General features: G+C 42.2%; 1 protein-coding gene across 1 annotated transcript; it reads right to left on the bottom strand.

Annotated features, from left to right (window-relative positions):
- Positions 1-987: 987 nt before the first annotated feature.
- On the bottom strand, positions 988-17,413 carry LOC124027041 (heme transporter hrg1-A-like). The gene is made up of 3 exons (XM_046339603.1): positions 16,964-17,413; positions 7,082-7,249; positions 988-2,733 (listed from the first exon to the last, which is right to left on the bottom strand). The coding sequence occupies exons 1-3, from the start codon at positions 17,091-17,093 to the stop codon at positions 2,597-2,599; spliced, it is 435 nt and encodes a 144-aa protein (XP_046195559.1). The 5' UTR covers positions 17,094-17,413; the 3' UTR covers positions 988-2,596.
- Between the last annotated feature and the right edge of the window lie 10,578 nt (positions 17,414-27,991).

Genomic DNA, 27,991 nt, shown 5'->3' with positions numbered 1-27,991 from the left:
CGTTTACTGTTGCCCGTAGTGCTATGGAGTGTTTTCTTTTATAATGTGGGCTGGGTGAGAGAGATGATGTCTGGCCCTACCTCAGTGTAAATCCCAGTCTAACGCCAGGGTCTGACCCGGCTGGCTTGCCTGAGCTAAATAAAAATGAATGTTTCACTCCCACAAGAAAGACACTGGGCTCCCCACACACTCTAACCCTCGTCCCCTCCTAGAATATTTCTGAGAAACCCCATCGTGGAAACTATACGACAACTTCACCCCACAAATACACACAGTGTTAAATTTGGATTTTGAAGGTGGCATAATCACTCAAATGAATCGCTTTCCCTCTATCAGTTTAACAGACACAAATATGGGTAACACTTTACAATTGCTTTTAGCACTGGGTAATAGCCTGCAGGTATAATGCATTATAACTTGTATATAACCATGTATGAGCCTTCATAATGTCTTATAAGGCTGTTATGTCATGACAAGTCCTATGATGCATATGATTTATGTTGTTTCCAAGCATAAGGCTCTAGAGGTCAGTTCTACTTTTTTCCATCAATTAAACCCCTTCTCGGGGTAGCCCACAGCAACAGTGCAACCACTTCCACAATGTAGTTAAGCTAAGCTTTTCCATCAAAGTACACCATTAACATGAGGGTGCTTTCTATCTGCTAGTAAAGCTTTCAAAAGAACGGAGCACATCTTTGTAAAAGTCTATAGACACTTCGCCCTATGCCTAGTACACACTCACATTGTAAAACTGAGGTTGTTCCTTTACACTTCTGTGTATAAAGTAGTGGTTGTGAAATTGTTAGATTACTTGTTAGATATTATTGCATGGTCGGAACTAGAAGCACAAGCATTTCGCTACACTCGCATTAACATCTGCTAACCATGTGTATGTGACCAATAACATTTGATTTGAGGTATAACAAGGTTCTAACTGTTATGTATGACATTGTACGAGATGTACTACCAACGCAATAAAAACAGCTGTCCTACAATGATATTTTATTAATATGGCTCTCACATACATACCTGTACAACAGACATACATTCCTACACACACACGCAAGTGGATATACATCATTTCATGTTTCATTATGACAATATGCTAGATGTGGTAGCTCACATAGAAACAGACTTTTAAAAAGGAAAAAGGCAGAACAGGATCAAATTCATCTCCACAGGCAGCAGTGATGATGATCACCAATATTTTGGATCGGAGAAGCAACGAACAAATGTTTAGGATTACTGAAGCATTCACACAATTAGTCCTTGGTCCGTCTGTAGTGCACTATCTAGGGAGTAGGGTACCTTTTCGGACTTGGGTCCTTGTGTTGGGAATCAAAGAGTTTACCGGAATAAAATTGGTCAAAGGCTCATATTATTAAGCCCCAATGGTCCCCTCTCACATCGTTGGTTCGGTTCTCGCTCACTTTGTTGACAACTTCCCATCATGGCAATAATAAAAATGCTACGAAATATCTCCATTCAAATATGATGAGTACTAAAAAGAGACATTTCAAATTGATTTGCAACTGTTATAAAAACAGTTGTTCTTACATTATGGTAGTACAATCTTTCTTCATATAATCATTTTATGACAGCATCACAGCATCCCATTTTATGGTGGGATGCTGTGATAGTGGCGAACACTGGCAGGTATAACGCTATGACTTTATAAAGTGGGGTCAAACAAGTCTTACAAAGCATTATAGCTGCTTACAAAATGATTTATACCTGTGAGCATTAAGTAAAGTGTTTCCAAATAGTGTTGAGACCCAACAAACTAAATGTTGTGGATTCGTCACATCACTGCAGGTGACAGTAAGTGTTTATGATCCCAAGCACAAAGTGCAAAAACGGATAACACAGAACAGAGTCATACTAAAATCCAACTACTTGGATTTCCCAAACATGCCTGTGATGTGTCCTATTGTTGTCTAGAATTGATGTCCTATGATTTGTGCAGGTAGAGTACAGTTATACTACACTGAGATTAATTTTGAGATAGGTTTCCATCTAAAAACAAACATTTTCCAACAGCCAATGCATTTGATGGAGTGACGCCCCCTTGTGGCAAGAGAATGGAAGTCAATTCTGTATCATAACCACAAATAAATCAGAGAAGGAAATATATATATAGTAAAAAAACATCAAAGGTAGATGTACATGATCATCAAGGGTTAGATACAAATTCATCAAATAAGAACCCCTAATATCTCATAAAAAGAGAGATATTGGCATGACTAAAACAACAGGAACACAGACAAGAGATAAACAGTATAAAATAGGGATGAACTTGTGGATAGACTGGCTAGCAGGCGCTGAGCATTCCCTGTTTCTGTGAGCTTTTTAAGACTATTGTGGATGTTCTAATTCTTTCCCTTTGATATTGAATACTACATTGTTAAAGAAGAGCTTGCAGGTAAGCATTTCACTGTACTGTTTACACCGGTTGTATCCTGTGCACGTGACAAATTAATGTTGATTTGATTTCACAGACATAGGAAAAGAGGGGGTAACCTAAACGAGGAGCCGCGGGCATAGGTGGAGATCATGGTACTCATTCCCTCACTATGGAGGGGTTCAATGGCCCTTATCAAAAGTCACTGAGGATGCTGATGTCAGCAAACTCTTTGCGGTAGCGGTGAGAGTAGAGGGCCAGCAGGATGGACCACTTCAGGGTCATTAAACTCCACACGCCCGACAGGAACAGGCTCCTCGGGTCAGTCAGTGCTGGAAATGACAGACACGACAGATATTAGTCTTGCGGACTCAGTGCAAAAGACCTGATTGGCACACTGTTACACATTTCATTGACTCAGGTACTTCTCGATGGAGGTTCCTGTAGAAAAACTGACCACAGCTTTAGGCTTGTAACATACACAAAGGCAATGGATTTCACGTGGAATAACCCCATGAACTTATGGGAGATCACAGCACAAAATCTCTGGGAAGCAGATATTTTGTGGGGAAATAGATGTAATCATGTGCCCTAAGAGCTGAAATATGCAATACTAATGACTAAATTAAAAACAAAAAACTAAGTTAAGTGAGAAGTAGGCATTGGTCTGAAGTCGAAAAAGGAAATTCACGAGCACCACAATAACTACTCCACCTATGCTCTACCAAGGTTTTCCAGACCACAGTTTTGACCTACTACAGCAGCTATGTTGGTCTGTTGTACTTCAAATAATGTGTAGGCAGGTTGCTTAAGATTCTAACTTTATCAATCAGCCTAATTCATACTCTTAGAGGTGCTGCCACAATAATGTGACTTGAACCACATACATGTTAAAGTATTGGACTCTTCACACATCCCATTCCAGTACCAGCTCGAGCATTTTAAAGTGATATGAAAGCAAGCTTTGCTTTTATACTTACAAGACCATCACACTTGATTGAACAAGTTGTTTTGTCTTGTAGTAATGTGGTGCCTGCCTGTATTTCATTAAACCTTTATTTTAGCAATACATGCATTGAGAAAATAGATACTTGATAACATATTTTTTGGGGTCAGTAGGCACACAACATAACAACAGGTTATGGTGTGTTGGATACAGTCACTCTTATAGAGGTCTACAGAGCCTGTCTGCATTCCTGATTTCTATAACCGTTAGCTTACCTCAGAAACATAGTCCTGTTTTATCAATTGCTGTGCGGATTAATGGGCAGTTCATTACCTATGTGAAAATTAATATGTAGCTTAAAGTTGTGTGCATTTCTATTTCATGTTGCAATAAAGATCGTGATGCTATAATAATAAACATTTACAAAAGGCCTATATCTAAAAATACATCTCTCTCATTGGGCTGTATACGTACACACACACACACACACACACACACACACACCTGTTCAAAAGTTTGGGGTCACTTAGAAATGTCCTTGTTTTTGAAAGAAAAGCACATTCTTTGTCCATTAAAATAACATGAAATTGATCAGAAATGCAGTGTAGATATTGTTAATGTTGTAAATAGCTATTGTAGCTGGAAACGGCTGATTTTTATTTACTGAATATCTACATAGCGTACAGAGGCCCATTATCAGCAACCATCACTCCTGTGTTCCAATGGCACGTTGTGTTAGCTAATCCAAGTTTATCATTTTAAAGGGCTAATTAATTGATCATTAGAAAACGATTTTGCAATTATGTTAGCACAGCTAAAAACTGCTGTCCTGATTAAAGAAGCAATAACACTGGCCTTCTTTAGAATAGTTGAGTATCTGGAGCATCAGCATTTGTGGGTTCGATTACAGGCTCAAAATGGCAGGAAACAAAGACCCTTCCTTCGTCTGAAACTCGTCAGTCTATTCTTGTTCTGAGAAATGAAGGCTATTCCATGTGAGAAATTGCCAAGAAACTGAAGATCTCGTACAGTGCTGTGTACTACTCCCTTCACAGAACAACGCAAACTGGCTCTAACCAGAATAGAAAGAGGAGTGGGAGGCCCAGGTGCACATCTGAGCAAGAGAACAAGTACATTAGAGTGTCTAGTTTGAGAAACAGACGCCTCACAAGTCCTCAACTAGCAGCTTCATTAAATAGTACCCGCAAAACACCAGTCTCAACGTCAACAGTGAAGAGGCGACTCCGGGATGCTGGCCTTTTATCATTTTAAAACTTGGATTAGCTAACACAACGTGCCATTGGAACACAGGAGTGATGGTTGCTGATAATGGGCCTCTGTACGCTATGTAGATATTCAGTAAATAAAAATCAGCCGTTTCCAGCTACAATAGTCATTTACAACATTAACAATATCTACACTGTATTTCTGATCAATTTGATATTATTTTAATGGTCAATTTTTTTTTTTTCTTTCAAAAACAAGGACATTTCTAAGTGACCCCACACTTTTGAACGGTAGTGTATATACACATTATTTAATAGCAGAACACAGTAAAGTCCATTACTCCACTGAAGAGTATGAATTAGGCTGTTTAAGAAGGTTTGAATCCTTAGCAACCTGCATACACATTGTTTGAAGTACAATAGACAAACCTATCTACTGTTGTAGGTCAAAGCTGTGTACTGGAAACCTTAGTAGAGCATTTGGCTTCAGACCAATTCCTACTTGTCACTTAAAACATTGTTTTTTACACCGGAAGGTGATTTTCTGTTAAAGGTCCTTATACAACATTTTCACAAAAAGCCTTACTTTTTTTTCCCACAATGAAAAGTCAGTCATCGGCAGTGCTATTTTACCCTTTAAAAATCAGCCTCCGCCAAAAGGTCTGGGCCTTAACGGCACAGGTGGTATGCTTGCATAACTGCAAGGGTTGCTGGTCTAAACCCTGGTCTGCTGGATGTTGCCTTCTAATAACTCAAATCAATTTTGAACTGTTTGTAGAATGTGTTGAATTTACCATGGATAAACAAAAGTAATTGTCTGTAGTTTTCAGAAGGTGAAAAGCTCAATTGATTGTGACAGTCTTATGTCACAAAATATTACTCAATTCCCGTTGAATGCAAAGTAAAAGAAAATGGTTAAGTCATAACATTGAAGGTTAAGTCATAGCCATTTGTTTTCTCAGCTACAGTTTGAATTGTGTTCTGACAGTGAAATGTGGCTGGCTCTTACAGCACCTTGGACTATGGAATAGGTAGGGGCTTTTGCAAGGTAGCATGACAATTTGCTCAAAGTTTAGTGTTGGTTTGAACTGATGTAGCTAGTGAGCGATGTTTTGTGGAAAAATGTAGGACTGGCATTTGGACGTGAGCGAGCTAACGATAACGTAAATTCATTCACTTTTGTATTTCGCCTTGGTCCGTACAATTGACGTTATTTTTGCGCCCAAAAAACGTAATACTTCCAGATCAACTGTAATATCAATACCAATGTAAAGCACACTTTCTCCCCTTTCCAACAAAATTAATGGCGAGACCTTCTTGAATTATGCAGAGATGGGCATCATGAAGGCAATGAGCTTTGTCGGGTCTTTAAAAAAAATGTTGGGTGGGTAGCGAAAGCTTGAAAGGGGGAAATATGTTGAGTAAAGAAAGGTTTTTTTTAATTGTTTTTTTTTTACACCCGATTTGTCCAACTAATCAACGGTAAAATGTAAATAAAACAAAGAGTTTGTAATGTCTCATCACATACCTGTTTGAAGGGTTGTGTTGAATTTGAAGAGGGATTTAGGGCTGCGCTAACGTTAGCCTCACAAGTGAACTGCAGCTGTTCCGGCTTTTGAGTGCCATGATGGATCGCAGTAATGACGTGCAACAAAATGCTATTGGCACCCTAGTCATGAAATATTAGCAATAATTATATTAATTTAGACAAAAATCATGAAGTTTTCTTACAAGTGTATATGGCTAAGCATGGTTTTAATCTGCGAGAGAAGGGCTACCCCTGGTGGAAAAAGGCTGTACGGCACAAAATGAGTTGCAAATGCACGCTGTACATTACGTAGTGACACGTCACGCTGTACATTACGTAGTGACACGTCACGCTGTACATTACGTAGTGACACGTCACGCTGTACATTACGTAGTGACACGTCACGCTGTACATTACGTAGTGACACGTCACGCTGTACATTACGTAGTGACACGTCACGCTGTACATTACGTAGTGACACGTCACGCTGTACATTACGTAGTGACACGTCACGCTGTACATTACGTAGTGACACGTCACGCTGTACATTACATCAGAGGGGTCAGTTCTCATCTTTTCTCCAATACTGTTTGCCCAATTTTTCAGTTTTTAATTTGTTAAAAAAGTTTGAAATATCCAATAAATGTTGTTCCACTTCATGATTGTGTCCCACTTGTTGTTTCTTCACAAAAATATACAGTTTTATATCTTTATGTTTGAAGCCTGAAATGTGGCAAAAGGTCGCAAAGTTCAAGGGGGCCGAATACTTTCGCAAGGCACTGTATACGTTTGTGCTCGGATTATAAGCAAGTGTCTAGGTCAGCAGTTTACACAGATGACTTCAGCCTTATATGAAAACCAGTGGTTAGAGAATGAACAGTAGAGCAAGTGAAGGGCAGATGAGAAGCAAATTAGGATCAAAGAAGGAGTGAAGGAATAAGAGAGTGAATGGAGTGTGTGTGTGTGTGAGAGAGACTCACACTCTTTGTTGGTGATGGCGAGGGAGAGGAAGGTGATGAAGGCCACCACTGCCAGAAGGGCAAAGAAGACACCCATGAAAAGGAAGAACTTGAGGCCCTTCAGCCAGGTGCGCCAGTAGTCCTGCAAGTACATGATGTGGGTGATGAGGGCCCAGAAAGCCAGCACACCTGAGGGGGAAGAGACACAGAAACAGACAGTCAGGGGCTGTTCAAAATCCTTACACTTTGAGTCAAATTCCTGACATGATGAGACAAGCACTAAGTAACAAAGTATTTCATTGAAAGAATTTGAGGATGAAGAATTCCTCTTTGTTATAAAATCTTGAACTGCCTTCAATGAAACAAATGGATTTATAAAGGCCTTTTTACATCAGCAGATGTCACAAAGTGCTTATGCAGAAACCGAGCCTAAAACCCCAAAGAGCAAGCAATGCAGATGTAGAGGCACGATGGCTAGGGATAAACACCATAGAAAGGCAGGAACCTAGGAAGAAACCAGGCTCTGAGGGGTGGCTGGTCCTCTTCTAGCTGTGCTGGTGGAGATAAGAGTACATGGCCATTGAGGTTAGGCTACTATAGGTTATTGTGTGAAGATGTGTTAGGGGTGAACATATTCTGACACAGCACATAATATTTTGCTGTGTCATTCGTGTCTCAATTCAAACTGTTGTCACTCCATGTTCCTCTTTTACGGTGTCAGCTTCATAACAACAAGTCCATTTGACAACGTATTGCACGGTCTTTCGTGATCCACTTTCACCATTTCTTACACAATATTTCAACTGTCCTTACTCATTGGGCATGCTAGGTAGGACAAAGTGGCCATATTCACAACGAGTCTCAACGCAGGAGTGCTGACAGGCCTATAGAAACAGTCTTGCCATTCAGATCATAATGACTAAGTGTAAATAATAGTAATAAAGTCACATATTGGGATAATATTAAAACACACAGCCAGGGCAACTAAGTATTGGCTCCGTAAGAGGCATCTCAAGGTCCTGGAGTGGCCTAGCCAGTCTCCAGACCTAAACCCAATAGAAAATTGTTGAAGGGAGCTGAAAGTCTGTATTGCCCAGCGACAGCCCCAAAACCTGAAGGATCTGGAGAAGGTCGGTATGGAGGAGTGGGCCAAAATCCCTGCTGCAGTGTGTGCAAACCTGGTCAAGAACTACAGGAAACTTATGATCGCTCTGTAATTCTGTACCAAATATTAAGTTCTGCTTTTCTGATGTATCAAATACTTATGTCATGCAATACAATGCAAATTCATTACTTAAAACACCCATTGAATACGACCAGTTTCAGGTAAACGTCAGCAAAAAAGCATTCTTAAAATAGTTGCCAGGAGCACAGTTCATCAACAACGCTCTAGATAACATGAAAACTGCCTAACCAGCTATGCTAGGGCGAGTAAAATGGTCAGAATGAGGTACTCTCATTTGTGCCTGAAAGTAGCTAGCAAGCCAGTCAAAGTTAGACTGCCGTTGGAACTGGCAAGCAGCCAAGCTGAGGTCAGAACACTCGGCTCATCCCTACTCCTCGGCCAAACAAAAGTTTTGTTCACTTCAGTACAAAACGCAATTGTACAAAACAAGTTAGAGAAACAGACCCAGCCAAAAATAAACACTCTGAATTTATGAAACGCCCAAAGCGCACTCTGGCACTCCAGAGTGAATTTACGAACACACCCGAAGTATCATGATAATATCGTATTGTGAGGTCCCTGGCAAATCCCAGCTCTAGTAAAAATAAGTGTATATAGACAGGGAGGACCAGACCCTGGATCATAACCCACTGACATATGTTTTGAATACAGGCCCAGAACTAATGAGCAAGTAGCCTACATAAACTTAGTTCTTTCTTCAGGGTTGGGGGTTAAAACGTTTTAACAGTGTTTGAGGTTTGAAAGTACCATTCTGGCTTCCTTTCAAACATGGTCAGATAGTGATTAGGGCTGAGTCTAGATTCTCCACACTTTTCCTGAAGTGTGCACTTGCACAATTCCTGTAGTGGATTTAACAAACGGTGGAAACTCCCTCCTACCAATGCTTACAACAATCATTTTAAATCAATGATGGGGAGTTTTGGGGGGAAAGTGTAGAGAATTGGGATACAGCAAAGCTACTAAGTTCAATTGTGAGAGGGAGCGTCATGTTTTATTAGTCGTATGTACGGTATACACCGTCCAATGAAATGCTTACTTGCAGGTTCCCTTCAACAAATAAACAATAAGAAATAAAATATAAAAATATGAACAATGCCTCAGTAGAATAGAATAAACATTTTAGCATAAGTATAATACAGGAAGGCACCATTTATTGTCCAATATTTACACGTTTTGGAGATCAGCGGGGGGTGGCAATAAGAGTCTGACAGCAGCAGTTGTGATGTGTGTAGCATGAATGTATAAGTATGTGTGAAAGAGTCTATATCCGTGTGAGTGTGTGCTAAGGAGTGCAGCTGGTCAGTCCAGTTTAAGAGTTCAGCAGTCTGTAGGCTTGTAGATTTATTTCACCTTTATTTAACCAGATAGGCAAGTTGAGAACAAGTTCTCATTTACAATTGCGACCTGGCCAAGATAAAGCAAAGCAGTTCGACAGATACAACGACACAGAGTTACACATGGAGTAAAACAAACATACAGTCAATAATACAGTATAAACAAGTCTATATACAATGTGAGCAAATGAGGTGAGAATGGAGGTAAAGGCAAAAAAGGCCATGGTGGCAAAGTAAATACAATATAGCAAGTAAGACACTGGAATGGTAGTTTTGCAATGGAAGAATGTGCAAAGTAGAAATAAAAAATAATGGGGTGCAAAGGAGCAAAATAAATAAATTAAATACTGTTGGGAAAGAGGTAGTTGTTTGGGCTAAATTATAGGTGGGCTATGTACAGGTGCAGTAATATGTGAGCTGCTCTGACAGTTAGTGCTTAAAGCTAGTGAGGGAGATAAGTGTTTCCAGTTTCAGAGATTTTTGTAGTTCGTTCCAGTCATTGGCAGCAGAGAACTGGAAGGAGAGGCGGCCAAAGAAAGAATTGGTTTTGGGGGTGACTAGAGAGATATACCTGCTGGAGCGTGTGCTACAGGTGGGAGATGCTATGGTGACCAGCGAGCTGAGATAAGGGGGGACTTTACCTAGCAGGGTCTTGTAGATGACATGGAGCCAGTGGGTTTGGCGACGAGTATGAAGCGAGGGCCAGCCAACGAGAGCGTACAGGTCGCAATGGTGGGTAGTATATGGGGCTTTGGTGACAAAACAGATTGCACTGTGATAGACTGCATCCAATTTGTTGAGTAGGGTATTGGAGGTTATTTTGTAAATGACGTCGCCAAAGTCGAGGATTGGTAGGATGGTCAGTTTTACAAGGGTATGTTTGACAGCATGAGTGAAGGATGCTTTGTTGCGAAATAGGAAGCCAATTCTAGATTTAACTTTGGATTGGAGATGTTTGATATGGGTCTGGAAGGAGAGTTTACAGTCTAACCAGACACCTAAGTATTTGTAGTTGTCCGCGTATTCTAAGTCAGAGCCGTCCAGAGTAGTGATGTTGGACAGGCGGGTAGGTGCAGGTAGCGATCGGTTGAAGAGCATGCATTTAGTTTTACTTGTATTTAAGAGCAATTGGAGGCCACGGAAGGAGAGTTGTATGGCATTGAAGCTTGCCTGGTGGGTTGTTAACACAGTGTCCAAAGAAGGGCCAGAAGTATACAGAATGGTGTCGTCTGCGTAGAGGTGGATCAGAGACTCACCAGCAGCAAGAGTGACCTCATTGATGTATACAGAGAAGAGAGTCGGTCCAAGAATTGAACCCTGTGGCACCCCCATAGAGACTGCCAGAGTTCCGGACAGCAGACCCTCCGATTTGACACACAACTCTATCAGAGAAGTAGTTGGTGAACCAGGCGAGGCAATCATTTGAGAAACCAAGGCTGTAGATAGCAACAGGCTCAGAGACAGTTGCTATCAGACTTCCTGCTCTGATACAGAGAAGGCTTGTCTTATTCTGCTGTGTCAATCTGCCATGCTGACCCCACTAATTTCCACATCTCATGGTTTACAATCATATGACCAAGCACAATAATTGCACCTTTATTGATTGTTTCTCTATTGGCACAGGCACCACACATCACATGCTGCTATCATGACCCGACAAGAAAAAAAGTGGATTTGGCCTTTGGAACATTAGTGACAGCGCACTTCATAAAAAGTAATTTGACTTCACATACAGATGTACACTATACATGAAATATACATACTGTAATGACCGGACTAGATCATAAGGGACCAAGTGTTCAGACAGAGGATTCAGTTTACGAATTGACGGTTTATTAACCCAACTTTACACAGGCTACTGTTTGGCCGTAGCCCACGCCAAATAAATGAAGGATACCCTATAAAACAACTGTGACCTTCTCTTGTGAAGGCCAGACGTAAGAGAGAGAACAATGGCTAAACCTGGTCTTAACTTCCAATGCTCCATCCCCCTGCCCAACCCCCCTCCACGCCACTCCGCCAACCACCAGGATGCCCGGCATCAGAACATTCCAGGCATTCCCGTGATTGGCAGATAGCAGGTTGATTGGCATGTCGGACCCCGCGAACACTGGGTACTGGTAAGTACAACACAACCAACTAAGAGCCTAACACGTAACACACAGCTGTCTGTGTGGGTCGCTACAATACAAAATCTATTACTAAATCGGCATCTGCAGCTACTATTCTGTTTGAAGAAGTAGTATGAGAAGTTTACAACAATTAGAAGAGAGAAAAGTCACACAGATATCAACTTGCTGACTTGAGAAGATGAACTAACGAGAGCTCAAAGTTCACAGCCACAAATGCACCACTAATTAACTAGATCATTACATAACTGACAAAAGGGGTGCTCTTAGCATTACTCTGGCAATACCTGTGTTTTACACCACATTATAAAATAAAAACACATAAATAATACTGCAAAGGCACTTAAATACAAATACTAGGCAATATAGAACTTAATTATAAAGTACATCATTTATTGTACAATTACTATGCATGGTTGGTAACTAGGCCTTAATGTTCCTCCGACTGCAGTGTAGCCAATGTTCAATACTTGAAAGTTTAACTGCTTTATGGTAGGCGCAGGCTTCCACTCTTATCAGGTCAGCAAATTGCAATGGTGATGCGGAGATAAGTCCTGCTACTCATCCCATTGGAAGTTGTATGCCAAGTTCATCTGAGGAGACTGTTTAAAAAGGCTGTGTAAGCAGAAATACAGTGCAGTTTGAGTTGACACCTGACAGGATTTTGACCAGTGTTTTAGAATCAGGAACAAACATTCCAGGTTAACCAGGAAGGCTTTCAACCTACTCTTGAAAGTTGGAATAGTAAAATGCACTAGAGGTCGACCGATTAATCAGAATGGCTGATTAATTAGGGCCGATTTCAAGTTTTCATAACAATCAGAAATTTGTATTTCTGGACACCGATTTGGCCAATTAAAAAAATTAAAAAATGAACACCTTTATTTATCCTTTATTTAACTAGGCAAGTTAGTTAAGAACACATTCTTATTTTCAATGACAGCCTAGGAACGGTGGGTTAACTGCCTTGTTCAGGGGCAGAATGACAGATTTGTACCCTGTCAGCTCAGGGATTCAATCTTGCAACCTTACAGTTAACCTGTTGAGTGTAGGGGGGAGTATTTTGATGTTTGGATGAAAAACCTCCCAAATGAAACTGCCTATTTCTCAGGCCTAGAATATGCATATAATTGTCAGATTAGGATAGAAAACACTAAAGTTTCCAAAACATTGTCTGTGAGTTATAACAGAACTGATATTGCAGGCAAAAACCTGAGGAAAATCCAACCCGGAAGTGCTGTTTTTCCTGAAAGCTCTCGGTTCCACTGCCTGCCTTCACTCCATTTAAAGGGATATCAACCAGATTCATTTTCCTATGGCTTCCACATGCTGTGAACAGTCTTTAGACATAGTTTCAGGCTTTTGCTTTGAAAAATGAGAGAGAAAGATCATATCGCATCATTGGATGGCTGGGTGCCAGCAGCGTTTTGCATGCGCAGCAGAGTGGAGCAAACATTTTCGCTCGCTCTCCTATTGAAGAAGCTACTGTCCGGTTGAAATATTATTGATTATTTATTGTAAAAACAACCTGAGGATTGATTATAAAAAAACGTTTGACATGTTGCTACGAACTTTACGGATACTATTTGGAATTTGTCTGCCCCATCGTGACCACTCGAGCCTGTGGAATTCTGAACATAACCCGCCAACCAAATGGAGATTTTTGGATATAAAAATAATCTTTATGGAACAAAAGGAACATTTATTGTGTAACTGGGAGTCTCGTGAGTGCAAACATCCGATGTCTTAACATAAACGCTTGGATAGCTTTCACCAAAAAGCTTTTTTGAAATCTGACACGCCAGATGGATTAACAACAATCTAAACTGTGTTTTGCCATATTGCACTTGTGATTTCATGAAAATTTTATATTTTCAGTAATTTAATTTGACACTCAGTGGATGTTGACGAAAATGATCCCGCTAATGGGATGGGTGCGCCAAGAAGTTAAAGGGAGTGCTCCTAATCTCAGTTTGTTACCTGTATAAAAGACACCTGTCCACAGAAGCAATCAATCAGATTCCAAACTCTCCACCATGGCCAAGACCAAAGAGCTCCCCAAGGATGTCAGGGACAAGATTGTAGACCGACACAAGGCTGGAATGGGCTACAAGACCATCGCCAAGCAGCTTGGTGAGAAGGTGACAACAGTTGGTGCGATTATTCGCATATGGAAGAAACACAAAAGAACTGTAAATCTCCCTCGGCCATGCAAGATCTCACCTCGTGGAGTTGCAATGATCATGAGAACCGTGAGGAATCAGTCCAGAACTACACGGGAGGATCTTGTCAATGATCTCAAGGCAGCTGGGACCATAGTCACCAAGAAAACAATTGGTAACACACTACGCCATGAAGGACTGAAATTCTGCAGCGCCCGCAAGGTTCCCCTGCTCAAGAAAACACATATACATGCCCATCTGAAGTTTGCCAATGAACATCTGAATGATTCAGAGGACAACTGGGTGAAAGTGTTGTGGTCAGATGAGACCAAAATGGAGCTCTTTGGCATAAACTCAACTCGCCGTGTTTGGAGGAGGAGGAATGCTGCTCTGACCCCAAGAACATCATCCCCTAAATGGTCTAGTCCCGCTTCATAACTGGGTTGACGATCTGCTGCTACTCTGTGCTGTACTCCACTCAATATTTATTTTTGGCTTAACTACACTGCTTATAATGACTATATGCAGTCTTCCTATACATGTACCACCTAATATGATTTTGTTTTATTTTGTGTGAGTTTTGTTTTGTCCTCTAAATTGGCCATCCCATTCAACAGTACAATCAATGTCATTGTTAGTATTGCTGTCTTTTTCTATTGGAAAATAATAAACATATATATTTTTTTAAAGAACATCATCCCCACCGTCAAACATTGAGGTGGAAACATTATGCTTTGGGGGTGTTTTTCTGCTAAGGGGACAGGACAACTGCACTGCATCAAAGGGACGATGGACGGGGCCATGTACCATCAAATCTTCGGTGAGAAGCTCCTTCCCTCAGTCAGGGCATTGAAAATGGGTCATGGGTGGGTATTCCAGCATGACAATGACCCAAAACACATGGCCAAGGCAACAAAGGAGTAGCTCAAGAAGAAGCATATTAGGGTCCTGGAGTGGCCTAGCCAGTCTCCAGACCTTAATCCCATAGAAAATCTGTGGAGGGAGCTGAAGGTTCGAGATGCCAAACGTCAGCCTCGAAACCTGCAGAGAGGAGTGGGACAAAATCCCTCCTGAGATGTGTGCAAACCTAGTGGCCAACTACAAGAAACGTCTGACCTCTGTGATTGCCAACAAGGGTTTTGCCACCAAGTACTAAGTCATGTTTTGCAGAGGGGCCAAATACTTATTTCCCTCATTAAAATGCAAATCAATTTATAACATTTTTTGACATACGTTTTTCTGGATTTTTTTGTTGTTATTCTGTCTCTCACTGTTCAAATAAACCTACCATTAAAATTATAGACTGATCATGTTTTTGTCCGTGGGAAAATGTACAAAATCAGCAGGGGATCAAATACTTTTCCCCCCCTCACTGTATATATTTTTAAACCTGCATATTTTGCTATAAGAAATCCAGGTTAGCAGGCAATATTAACCAGGTGAAATTGTGTCACTTCTCTTGCATTCATTGCACGCAGAGTCACTGTATATGCAATAGTGTCGGCCGCCTAATTTGCCAGAATTTTATGTAATTATGACATAACATTGAAGGTTGTGCAATGTAACAGGAATATTTAGACTTAATGGATGCCACCCCTTAGATAAAATACGGAACGGTTCCGTATTTCACTGTAAGAATAAACGTCTTGTTTTCGAGATGATGGTTTCCGGATTCAACCACATTAATGGCCTAAGGCTCGTATTTCTGTGTTTTATTATGTTATAATTAAGTCTATGATATGATAGAGCAATCTGACTGAGTGATGGTAGGCACCAGCAGGCTCGTAAGCATTAATTTTATTTGAGGCTAAATTGATTTTATTGATGTATTATATTATTAAGTTAAAATATTTGTAATAATGACAATTACAACAATACTGAATTAACATTTATTTTATTATTATTAATATATATTTTTATTTTATTATTATTATTTTTTTATTTTTTTAATCGGCTGATTAATCAGTATCTGCTTTTTTTTGGTCCTCCAATAATCAGTATCGGAGTTGAAAAACCAAAATCGGTTGACCTCTAAAATGCACAAGGTGAAATTTCGAAATTGGGTAGTGTATCGTCAGTTTTCCTCGTCATGTCAGTCATTGCAGATCTTAGAGAGCTATTTATAACTTGTCAGAAATGTCCAGATCAACAAGCCCATGGCAGCTAATGTAACCAATGTGAAATGGCTAGCTAGTTAGCGGGGTGCGCGCTAATAGCGTTTCAATCGGTGACATCACTCGCTCTGCGACCTTGAAGTAGTTGATGCCCTTGCTCTGAAAAGGCCACGGCTTTTGTGGAGCGATGGGTAACGATGCTTCATGGGCGGCTTTTGCTTTAAAACTGCTAAATGATATCTGCACCCTATGACAAAATGTGTAACATTGCAGGAAATAAGTTTTAAACCTGCAAAATGGGTGTGAACAGTTTGTGTCCTGAAAAGAGCTTGTGCCCATAGAAAAAGAAAGATGTGGCGGGGCGCGGGGGTTCCCCAATGCAAGAAGGGGTGCTGAGTGAAACCCTGTAATAGCTGATGCTAAAATGCTGATGTGCAATAAACTGTTTTGGAAAAGCGAAAGTAGACATAAAAGTAAATAGGCCTATGTCCAATATATGTAATGTCATGTACAGAGATGTAGTAGTTTATAACCTGGTGTGTAGAGATTTAGCTATTCTCTTCTGAAGTTTACCGATTCAACTTTGCTAGTTAGAAAACCTTGACCTGGGGCATGTTGTTCAGTGAGGGTCGTGTTGCAACGCTTAGAACTATAGAATGTTGCCGACCGACAGATTATACAACATCTTCGTAGAATCATATCTGTGTCGGACTGTCTCTGAACATTCTGTAGCTAAAATTTCATTTTCTTTTGGAAAAATACATTCGAGTGTGGGCTTCTAAACATGTGTCACTCAAAACTCGAGGACTGTAACACTTGCAACATGAGATGGGTACCGACACTGTGTCAATATCCAGCTCGTGTGAGTCAGGTGGACAGTTGCATCCTGAAAATATTGCATAAGCTATAAATGTTACATCATGTCTGCAGCCTCATTCACAAAATAAATAATTGTTTACATTCTGGCTAATACTTTACCTGATAATCCTCCCATTGCAGCTGTCCATGATTGTTTGTACGCGATGTTCCACACGAGAAACGCAGAGAATCCCATAAGCATGCCCAAAGAGGCATACCCGATACTGATGTATGTCTTATTGAACCCCATTGGGCACGGATGACACACGAGCAGAAGACTTAAATAACAATACCGTCAACGTTTAAAAACAAGTGCTTTGTTTTGAGAAACTCGCTTCTGTACTCCACGACTCAAGCTAGTTTAACAGCTGCATGGTAGTGTACTGGGATAAAAACGTCCGAACGACAGTAGCTAATACGTTACGTTGCTGCAAATGTGAGCTAAATCGACATAGTTAATATAAAAGTCTACACAACAACACAACACGAACGATGTGCCCTATTTGTAAGCCAAAAACGGTTGTTGTTATTCTTCTTCTGCGTTTCCGACAGAATAGACGCTGTATTGCTGCCTTTCTCAGGTCGGAGTGCGAATTACATATTTGTGACCGACTGGCTCGATTCGGTCTTACGTATCAAAATCCGAAATCGTGTTTTTTACATTGGATAAAATTATATATCATACACTACAGTAGAGTAACAATGGAAAGTAATTCTGCTTTGAATGTTGATACATTTTGTAACCTCACTTTTGAGAAAATGGCCCTTGAATATTTTTGGTACACCAACTGGATAGCTCTTCTTTGTCTACACCCATTCAGCATATTTCACACCCTCTTAAGCCTTAGCCCCACCCAGCTCTTTAGGGATTTACATGTGAGGTCATATAGTAAACAACCAAAAATTTCAAGACTAAAGGCTGGTTTATACCACGGTGTGTTCGTAAATTCAGTCTGGAGTGCCAGAGGGTGCTCTGGGCATTTGTAAACTCAGAGCGTTGTCAGATTGTCTGTTCGTAAATTCAGAGCATTTTTCTTTCGGATCCGAGAGCTCTGACCTAACAATAGCAGTCAAGCACCTAAGCTAACTGGCTAACATTGGCTAGCTTTCTAGTTACTTCCAGACACAAATGAGGGAACCAGTTTACTCGACCTAGCAGAGCTGGTTAGGCTGTTTTTACGTTATTCCGAGCGTGCTGCTGGCAACTGTGCTGCTGGCAACAATTTAATTACACTTTTTTGCCAACATTTACTGACACCGGCCATATTCAACAGGCTTTGAGCATTCATAAATTTGTCAGTTACTCTGCACTGTGGCACACTCAGATGAGTGCTCTGAAATCGGAGTAGATAGCCTAAGCAAATTTACCAGCTACATCTATGACAGTTGTTGCAGTGACAACATGAACATTCTATTGACAGGGTTACTTACATAGAGGAGTCTTTTGTTTAGACATGTAACTAGCTAGCTAGCTAAACAATTAACCATAATCCCAACTCATAATGTTACTACCCTGCATGAATCTGCAGGTAGCTAACCAACCAGGTTAGCTACCTGAATATGCAGGTAGCTACCCCACATTCCTCACACCTCCTATCTGGGTGTTTCCCCACTAATACTAACCAACTTCCCAATCCAAATGACCCCGCCTCAGCCTTGTCAATGGAACCCCATCCCTCCCAAGATACCTACTGACCTTCCACACATTTGCTTGACAATGCTGTTATCTGATATTCACAGCTAATGATAAGGCAATTAAATCCTTATGCTGCATTCATAGCCAGTTGGGAAGGTGGTAATTACCAGTTGTGAAGTCTTAAAAATGAGTTGAAGAGGGAAATACCATGGAGGCCCATGGAGATCATTAGGCTTGTGATTGTTTTGCCATTTTTTTGCCCATAAAAGTTATATGCAGAGCTGCTTTCACTTTCTACATTCATAAATGGAAGATGAACAGAATACATTTTGTATGAAACATTTATATTTTGTTCTTACCATAAACAAATACTGATGAAGATGCCTCCATGCTTGCTGTCTTTTTTGTTGACAAATTACGTCAGAGAGGTGCAAGTGGGAATCTCAGCGCACAGGGATGATAGACGAGTTTCCCAAAGTAATTACCAGCTGGAGGGGCATTCAAGGGGATTTTTCCCAGTCGTATGCTTGTATTTAAGAAAATAACGAGATGTTGTGAACGCGGCATCACACCAGAGAGAGGTGTCAGGCTCAAGCGACTGCAGAGTTATGAGAAACCACCGCCCACTGTGGTATTGGAAGACTTGATAGAGATTGCTCAGTAATTCTGTGGTATTCTTGCACACCAGCAGGCAAAAAAATATATAACATCCCTCAGCACCAAACACCCTAGTTTTGTACTCCCAGTTATTCTTACACCTCTGACGACTCTGGCCACTTCCTTACCTTAGTTCCTCGGAAGCTTGACCGTACAGCCCTCTATTGACATCTATAAATTGTGTAAGCTAATATACAATAGCTTGTATGAGATGGCTATATAGGCCTAAGCTAGCTGAATAAGATCAGTTCATCCTGTGTTACATCAGACCTTTCATTACTTATCATGTGCAACTGAATACTATACTGTAGTTAAATAAAGGTTAAATAAATAAATAAAATAACAATGGAGGACAATTGTACAAAAGGCTATGGAGATATAGCAGAATAAATATAAGATATCATAAAAAATATTAGTTAATCACAAGAAAACTTATTCTCCGCCCACGGGTGATGTGGAGCAGAACATGCTAAGCGATCTCCAACTCTGAGAAGAAGAAGCTAGAGAAAGTGAGAAAGTTCCAGCCATTTCCTGTGTTTGTAATTAGCTAGATTGTTTTGTTTTAGCCAAGGCCAGTGTGAGTCCTTGCCGAGATATAGCCTGAAAACCCTTGACAAATCCCTTGGCAGACCCCTTGAGTCTTGTAGAAAGCCAGAGGTCAAACCCACAGCTTCTGGATGTCCTCTGACGTTCTAGCTCTCTGGCCACCACTCCTGATATCACCCCAACTGCTCCAAACATCCTACCCCTGGCTGTCTCTGACCCGCTTCCAGAGGGACCTGTAAACCAAAGAGGTCCCCTCCTACCATCAAGGTCCATCCTTCTCCTGTTGCATGGCAACAAACTCCCCTTCCCCCCATCCTCCCCCAGGGAAAAGGAGCAACTGGAGACCACTGCTCAGAGTGGAACAGGGGTCATGGCTAGAAGGGATACAGCTTTTGTCAAATGAACGTCAAGTTTAATTATAATCTAATTATCCTAAACGCCTACGTTATTTCTCCTAACTTACTGTGCAACTTCTCCTAACATGCTATGAAAAGTGAAATCTGACTAAAGCTGTATCCCATCTAGTCGAATCCTAGAACAATGGCTGTAATGCAGTCTGTTAGCTTAGAGCAGTTGTCACAAACCGGTCGATCTCGATCTCCAAGGCATTCCTAGGGTGCGTTCATAAATTCACTCTGGCACTCCAGATTGAATTTCAGACACACCCCTAGTCAATCACCAAACATTTCTGTAAAAAACAACAACGATAAAGCCACAGATAGATATTTCACCGGATGTATAGTTCCCTACCAAATATGGTAGGGAGAAGAAGCTCAGTGGCCGGCAGTAGGAGAAGATGGAACGAGATGGATTTTGGCCGACATTGTGCAAATGTTCTCATCGATGAAACATTTGATCTCAATGCAGTTTGCTGTTCCCAAAACTACAATCTGTTATGAATAGAGTGGACTAAGTTTAGCAGACTTTACCCTTTCCCAAAGTATTTTTTTTGTTGCTCAGATCACTGTGTCTGCAAAGTTTCCTCGAGCCATAGACTGTAAAAAAGAACCCTCAAACGAACGGTAACGTTGATAATGTGAGACAGTGGCGACCCATCATTCAGGTCAGGTGGGGTTTTGAGACCCACATTTTAGCTAAATTAAATTAAATAAAACAAAAAAATTGGCGGGGGGCTTGCCTGTTTTGCAAGTTATTTTGGCATTAATACATGTCACGTATCAGTTTGCAAACAATGTCAAAAAATAAACAAGCATTGCATTAATAAAGCTGCATACGAGTAAGGCAGCTCCAAAATGCAGGTGTTCAGCCTAGCTCAGCGCTTTCTGTGGTGGTGGTGGGGCAGCCAGCAGAAAATACAGAGCTTAGGGTTTTGTAATGTTCTCTAGTTGCACCGTGATTGGCTCAGTGTTCTGTCACTCATGAGGACACTATGTCCCCCTCAAATCTAAGGCTACAACTCGAAAATCCAAGCCCCTTGGGTGCTGCCACCTGTATCGGTGCTCATCAGCCATTGGACATAAACATTACACAACAATTTGGAAATCGCAAATTCAACAATGAGTGGTTTGGAAGGAATCAGTGGCTAACTACAAGCACTGCAAAGCAATCACTAGCCTGCTATTCAGTGGAGTGGTTGTGTGGTCCCAAGTCTGGGTTTAAGGGTCTCTTTTCCAAGCTTAAAATGATAAACATTCAATATTGGCTATGCTGTCAATCCGGGAAATCTGACTTCAGTCAGTTCAAGACAATTGGGAACTCAGGAAAACTCTGACTGGGAAAATAAGTTTTGAACAACTCAGAATTGTAAATCGGGAACTCGGGCCTCTTTCTAGAGCTATGACCCGAAGATCACTGACGTCATCGTGATTCCACCTTGTTTTTTCCAAGTTCCAGAGAATGCCAGACTTTGATGACAAAGTTTGATGACAAAATTTGCCCACGAAGGACTGCCGAGCCATCTGTTCAAATCTCCACCCGGCACAGCCAGAAGAGGACTGGCCACCCCACATGGCCTGGTTCCTCTCTAGGTTTCTTCCTAGGTTTTGGCCTTTCTAAGGAGTTTTTCCTAGCCACCGTGCTTCTACACCTGCATTGCTTGCTGTTTGGGGTTTTAGGCTGGGTTTCTTTACAGCACTTTGAGATATCAGCTGATGTACGAAGGGCTATATAAATACATTTGATTTGATTTGATCTTCTTGTTCAGGTGACTACGTACAAAAATGTCTTATGACATTATAAATTATGTAATATGCCAGGGCGATATGTACATCAAATCAAATCTAATTTTATTGGTCACAGACACATGGTAAGCATTGGTTAATGCAATTGTAGCAAAATGCTTGTGTTTCTAGTTCCGACCATGCAGTAATATTGTCGTGTCTTTGGCTATGCCGGATTAAGTGATATGACATGCTATTCTATAAAATTATTTATTTGTAATTAATATTACCTGATTAAGCTAATCAGGTAGATAATTAACTAGAAAGTCAGGGCACCAGGAAAGAATGTTTATAGAGCTGTTATTGTCACGCCTTGGTCATTGTATTTGGTGTTTTTGTTTTATGTTTGGGTAGGCCAGGGTGTGACATGGGTTTATATCTTGTGTTTCGTATTGGGGTTTGTAATATTTGGGATCGCGGCTGATTAGGGGTGTTGTTAGGCTTGGCTGCCTGAGGCGATTCTCAATTGGAGTCAGGTGCTTATCGTTGTCTCTGATTGGGAACCGTATTTAGGTAGCCTGAGTTCGCTTTGTATTTTGTGGGTGTTTGTACCTGTCTCATAACAAGAAACGTGTGTAGTAGTCACCAGACAGGCTGTAATTAGTTTCACGTTTCGTTTGTTGTTTTCGTATTTCAGTTATTTAATGTACCGTTTTCATTCATTAAAGTCATGAGTAACCTACACGCTGCATTTCGGTCTGACTCTCTTCTTACAACAGATGAACGTAGTTACAGAAACACCCACCACTCACAGACCGAGCAGTGTGTAAACTGGCAGGATCTAAAGGAGGACGTTATGGACGGTAGAGGCATGGATTATACGACGTGGAAAGAAATCGACAGGTGGGCGGCCGACCCGGAGAGAGTGCAGGAGCCCGCCTGGGATTCCCTACAGCAATGCGAAGAGGGCTTTAGACGAATGGAGTCTAAAAGGAAAACACGGCGAAGCAGAGCGCAAAACGAAAGTAACCCCCAAATATTTATTGGGGGAAAGCGCAGAGAGAGAGTGGCTGAGTCAGGAGTCAGACCTGAGCCTACTCTCCCTGTTAATCGTGAAGAGCAGTTGCAGTGGCTTGAGAAGCGCTGGGTCCACAGACTGCAGGTCGTCATGGGTAGGCGCAGGCATGGGTTTATATCTTGTCAAACAGTAGACAGGACAGGGCGATACACAATCACAGCAAAAACACGACAGGACAGGGCGATACACAATCACAGAGGCAGGTGTGGAAGACTAAATGATGATTAGGGAATAGGAACAGCTGGGAGCAGGAACGGAACGATAGAGAGAAGAGAGAGCGAGAGAGTGAGAGAGGGAGGGGGAGAGAGAGGGATAGAAAGAGGGAAAGAACCTAATAAGACCAGCAGAGGGAAACGAATAGAATGGGGAGCACAGGGACAAGACATGCACCACTTGGAGAATTGGACATGGGAGGAGGAATTAGACGGTAAAGGACCCTGGGCGCAGCCGGGAGAATATCGCCGTCCCAAGGAAGAAATAGAAGCGGTTAAAGCGGAGAGGCGCAGGTATGAGGAGGTAGCACGGCGACGCGGTTGGAAGCCGGAAAAACAGCCCCAAAAAAATATTGGGGGGGGGGGATAGAAGGGAGAATAGTTATGCCAGGTAGGAGACCTGCGCAAACTCCCTGTGCTCACCGTTGGGCTAGTGAGACCGGGCAGGCACCGTGTTATGCTATGGAGCGCACGGTGTTTCCAGTGCTGGTGCTGAGCCAGGTGCGGCACATACCAGCCCTTCCTATTGGCCGGGCTAGAGTGGGCATCGAGCCAGGTAAGCTTGGGCAGGCTCGGTGCTCAAGAACTCCAGTGCGCCTGCACGGTCCGGTCTATCCAGAGCCACCTCTACACACCAGTCCTCCGGTAGCAGCTCCCCGCACCAGGCTTTCTATGCGTGTCCTAGATCCAGTACCACCAGTTCCAGCACCACGCACCAGGCCTCCAGTGCGCCTCGCCTGTTCAGCGCAGCCAGCGCTTTTCTCCTCTCCTGCGCTATCGGAGTCTCCCGCCTGTTTAGCGCAGCCAGAGCCTTTCCTCCTCTCCTGCGCTGCCGGAGTCTCCAGTCTGCCCAGCGCGGCCAGTGCTCCCAGTCTACCCAGCGCGGCCAGTGCTCCAAATTCGGCCCAGCGCGGCCAGTGCTCCCAGTCTGCCCAGCGCGGCCAGTGCTCCAAGTCTGCCCAGCGCTGCCAGTGCTCCCAGTCTGCCCAGCGCGGCCAGTGCTCCCAGTCTGCCCAGCGTCGCCAGTGCTCCCAGTCTGCCCAGCGCCGCCAGTGCTCCCAGTCTGCCCAGCGCCACCAGTCTGCCCAGCGCCGCCAGTGCCGCCAGTCAGCCCAGCGCTGCCCGACAACCAGTCTCTTCCAGATCTGCCCGACAACCAGTCTCTTCCAGATCTGCCCGACAACCAGTCTCTTCCAGATCTGCTCGACAACCAGTCTCTTCTAGATCTGCCAGCCAGCCAGGATTTACCGGAGCCTACTACCTGCCTGAGCTTCATCTCAGTACTGGGCTTCCTCTCAGTACTGGGCTTCCTCTCAGTACTGGGCTTCCCCTCAGTACCGGGCTTCTCCTCAGAACCGGGCTTCCCCTCAGTCCCGGGCTGCTTCGGTCCCGAGCTGCCCCTCTGTCCCGGGCTGCCCCTCAGTCCCGGGCTGCCCCTCTGTCCCGGGCTGCCCCTCTGTCCCGAGCTGCCCCTCTGTCCCGAGCTGCCACTCTGTCCCGAGCTGCCCCTCTGTCCTGAGATGCCCCTCTGTCCTGAGATGCCCCTCTGTCCTGTGATGCCCCTCTGTCCCGAGCTGCTCCTCAGTTATGTGGGGATCTTGGTGAGGACTATTAGGCCATGGTCGGCGGAGAACGTGGATTATCCCAGGACGCGAAGGGGAGGAAATAGGACATTAATGGAGTGGGGTCTACGTCCCGAGCCAGAACCGCCACCATGGACAGACGCCCACCCGGACCCTCCCTATGCTCTTGAGGTGCGTCCGGGAGTCCGCACCTTAGGAGGGGGGTTCTGTCATGCCTTGGTCATTGTATTTTGTGTTTTTGTTATATGTTTGGGTAGGCCAGTGTGTGACATGGGTTTATATGTTGTGTTTCGTATTGGGGTTTGTAATATTTGGGATCGCGGCTGATTAGGGGTGTTGTTAGGCTTGGCTGCCTGAGGCGATTCTCAATTGGAGTCAGGTGCTTATCGTTGTCTCTGATTGGGAACCGTATTTAGGTAGCCTGAGTTCGCTTTGTATTTTGTGGGTGTTTGTACCTGTCTCTGTGTAGTAGTCACCAGACAGGCTGTAATTAGTTTCACGTTTCGTTTGTTGTTTTCGTATTTCAGTTATTTAATGTACCGTTTTCATTCATTAAAGTCATGAGTAACCTACACGCTGCATTTCGGTCTGACTCTCTTCTTACAACAGACGAACGTCGTTACAGTTATCTTCCGAATAAACTCTTAAAGACCTAGTAATCTTTTACATCAATAGCAGTCCATATTAATCGTCACCTTATTTCAGTCTCATCTGAACATCGTAGAATTCTTGGTTATCTTCACGAACTCTGGCTAACAAGTTTAATCAGCAATACAAACTTTGGTTTAATTATTTATTTACTAAATACCTAAATAATCACACAGAATTACATAAACCCAGAATCAATATTATGTCATAAAGGAAAACGTTATGTTCTTGCTGAGGTTGGCTTAGTTCTGTAGGTGGTCTTTGTCCTAACATAGGGCTCTCGCCCTAATGTACCCGGAACAGCTTATTATCTGAACACTTTCAACATAGGACTGTCGCCCTAATGTCATCTGAACAGCTTACTATCTGAACACTTTCAACATAGGACTGTCGCCCTAATGTCATCTGAACAGCTTACTATCTGAACACTTTCAACATAGGACTGTCGCCCTAATGTCTGTCGCCCTAATGTCATCTGAACAGCTTACTATCTGAACACTTTCAACATAGGACTGTCGCCCTAATGTCATCTGAACAGCTTACTATCTGAACACTTTCAACATAGGACTGTTACTATCTGAACCCATAGGACTAATGTCATCTGAACAGCTTACTATCTGAACACTTTCAACATAGGACTGTCGCCCTAATGTCATCTGAACAGCTTACTATCTGAACACTTTCAACATAGGACTGTCGCCCTAATGTCATCTGAACAGCTTACTATCTGAACACTTTCAACATAGGACTGTCGCCCTAATGTCATCTGAACAGCTTACTATCTGAACACTTTCAACATAGGACTGTCGCCCTAATGTCATCTGAACAGCTTACTATCTGAACACTTTCAACATAGGACTGTCGCCCTAATGTCATCTGAACAGCTTACTATCTGAACACTTTCAACATAGGACTGTCGCCCTAATGTCATCTGAACAGCTTACTATCTGAACACTTTCAACATAGGACTGCGCCCTAATGTCATCTGAACAGCTTACTATCTGAACACTTTCAACATAGGACTGTCACCCTAATGTCATCTGAACAGCTTACTATCTGAACACTTTCAACATAGGACTGTCGCCCTAATGTCATCTGAACAGCTTACTATCTGAACACTTTCAACATAGGACTGTCGCCCTAATGTCATCTGAACAGCTTACTATCTGAACACTTTCAACATAGGACTGTCGCCCTAATGTCATCTGAACAGCTTACTATCTGAACACTTTCAACATAGGACTGTCGCCCTAATGTCATCTGAACAGCTTACTATCTGAACACTTTCAACATAGGACTGTCGCCCTAATGTCATCTGAACAGCTTACTATCTGAACACTTTCAACATAGGACTGTCGCCCTAATGTCATCTGAACAGCTTACTATCTGAACACTTTCAACATAGGACTGTCGCCCTAATGTCATCTGAACAGCTTACTATCTGAACACTTTCAACATAGGACTGTCGCCCTAATGTCATCTGAACAGCTTACTATCTGAACACTTTCAACATAGGACTGTCGCCCTAATGTCATCTGAACAGCTTACTATCTGAACACTTTCAACATAGGACTGTCGCCCTAATGTCATCTGAACAGCTTACTATCTGAACACTTTCAACATAGGACTGTCGCCCTAATGTCATCTGAACAGCTTACTATCTGAACACTTTCAACATAGGACTGTCGCCCTAATGTCATCTGAACAGCTTACTATCTGAACACTTTCAACATAGGACTGTCACCCTAATGTCATCTGAACAGAAAGTTATATTTTCGTCAAGGACTTATATAGTGGTGGGAGAGAAGAGTGTGTTTCATAGTTTATAACCCATGTCTCTTCACAGGGGCGGGCCACTGATTGAGCAGAGCTCTAACCTTATGAAAACCCAATTCTCTCATTTGGAAGCTAAGATTACATTTCATCTTTTCACAAATAGTTTCATATTTTAACATTTAAATTGCACAACAATTTCATGTGAATCTGATAACTGTAGACTTTCCAAGATACAGTTTATGTCATCCTATCATTAATAAGAATGTCTCAGATGACAACCGAACTGACATCATATTCATTAAGTACCAACGCATATGTTCAACTGGTTGGATTACCGAAATATGGTTCCTTTCTCCCCACCTTTAGATGTTCCCAGACTCTATATGTTTAACAAAGGCTCTTCAATGGTCCTTCTGTAGAGTCAAGAGAGAGAGGGAAGGGAGAAAGGTATTTATGGGGGGGAGGTCATAAACCTACCCCCAGGCCAATGTCATGACAATATCTAACAAGTAATCTAACAATTTCACAACAACTACCTTATACACACGAGTGTAAAGGAATTAATAAGAATATGTACATAAAATATATGGATGAGCGATGGCCAAACGGCATAGGCAAGATCCAGTAGATGGTATAGAGTACAGTATACAGTGGGGAGAACAAGAATTTGATACACTGCCGATTTTGCAGGTTTCCCTACTTACAACATTTACATTTACATTTAAGTCATTTAGCAGACGCTCTTATCCAGAGCGACTTAGCATGTAGAGGTCTATAATTTTTATCATAGGTACACTTCAACTGTGAGAGACGGAATCTAAAACAAAAATCCAGAGAATCACATTGTATGATTTTTAAGTAATGAATTTGCATTTTATTGCATGACATACGT

This window comes from Oncorhynchus gorbuscha, linkage group LG03 (genome assembly GCF_021184085.1).
Source record: "Oncorhynchus gorbuscha isolate QuinsamMale2020 ecotype Even-year linkage group LG03, OgorEven_v1.0, whole genome shotgun sequence".
Taxonomy (NCBI): Eukaryota; Metazoa; Chordata; class Actinopteri; order Salmoniformes; family Salmonidae; genus Oncorhynchus; species Oncorhynchus gorbuscha.
Note: the sequence above shows the minus strand (reverse complement) of the source record. Positions and strands in the feature narration are given on the sequence as shown.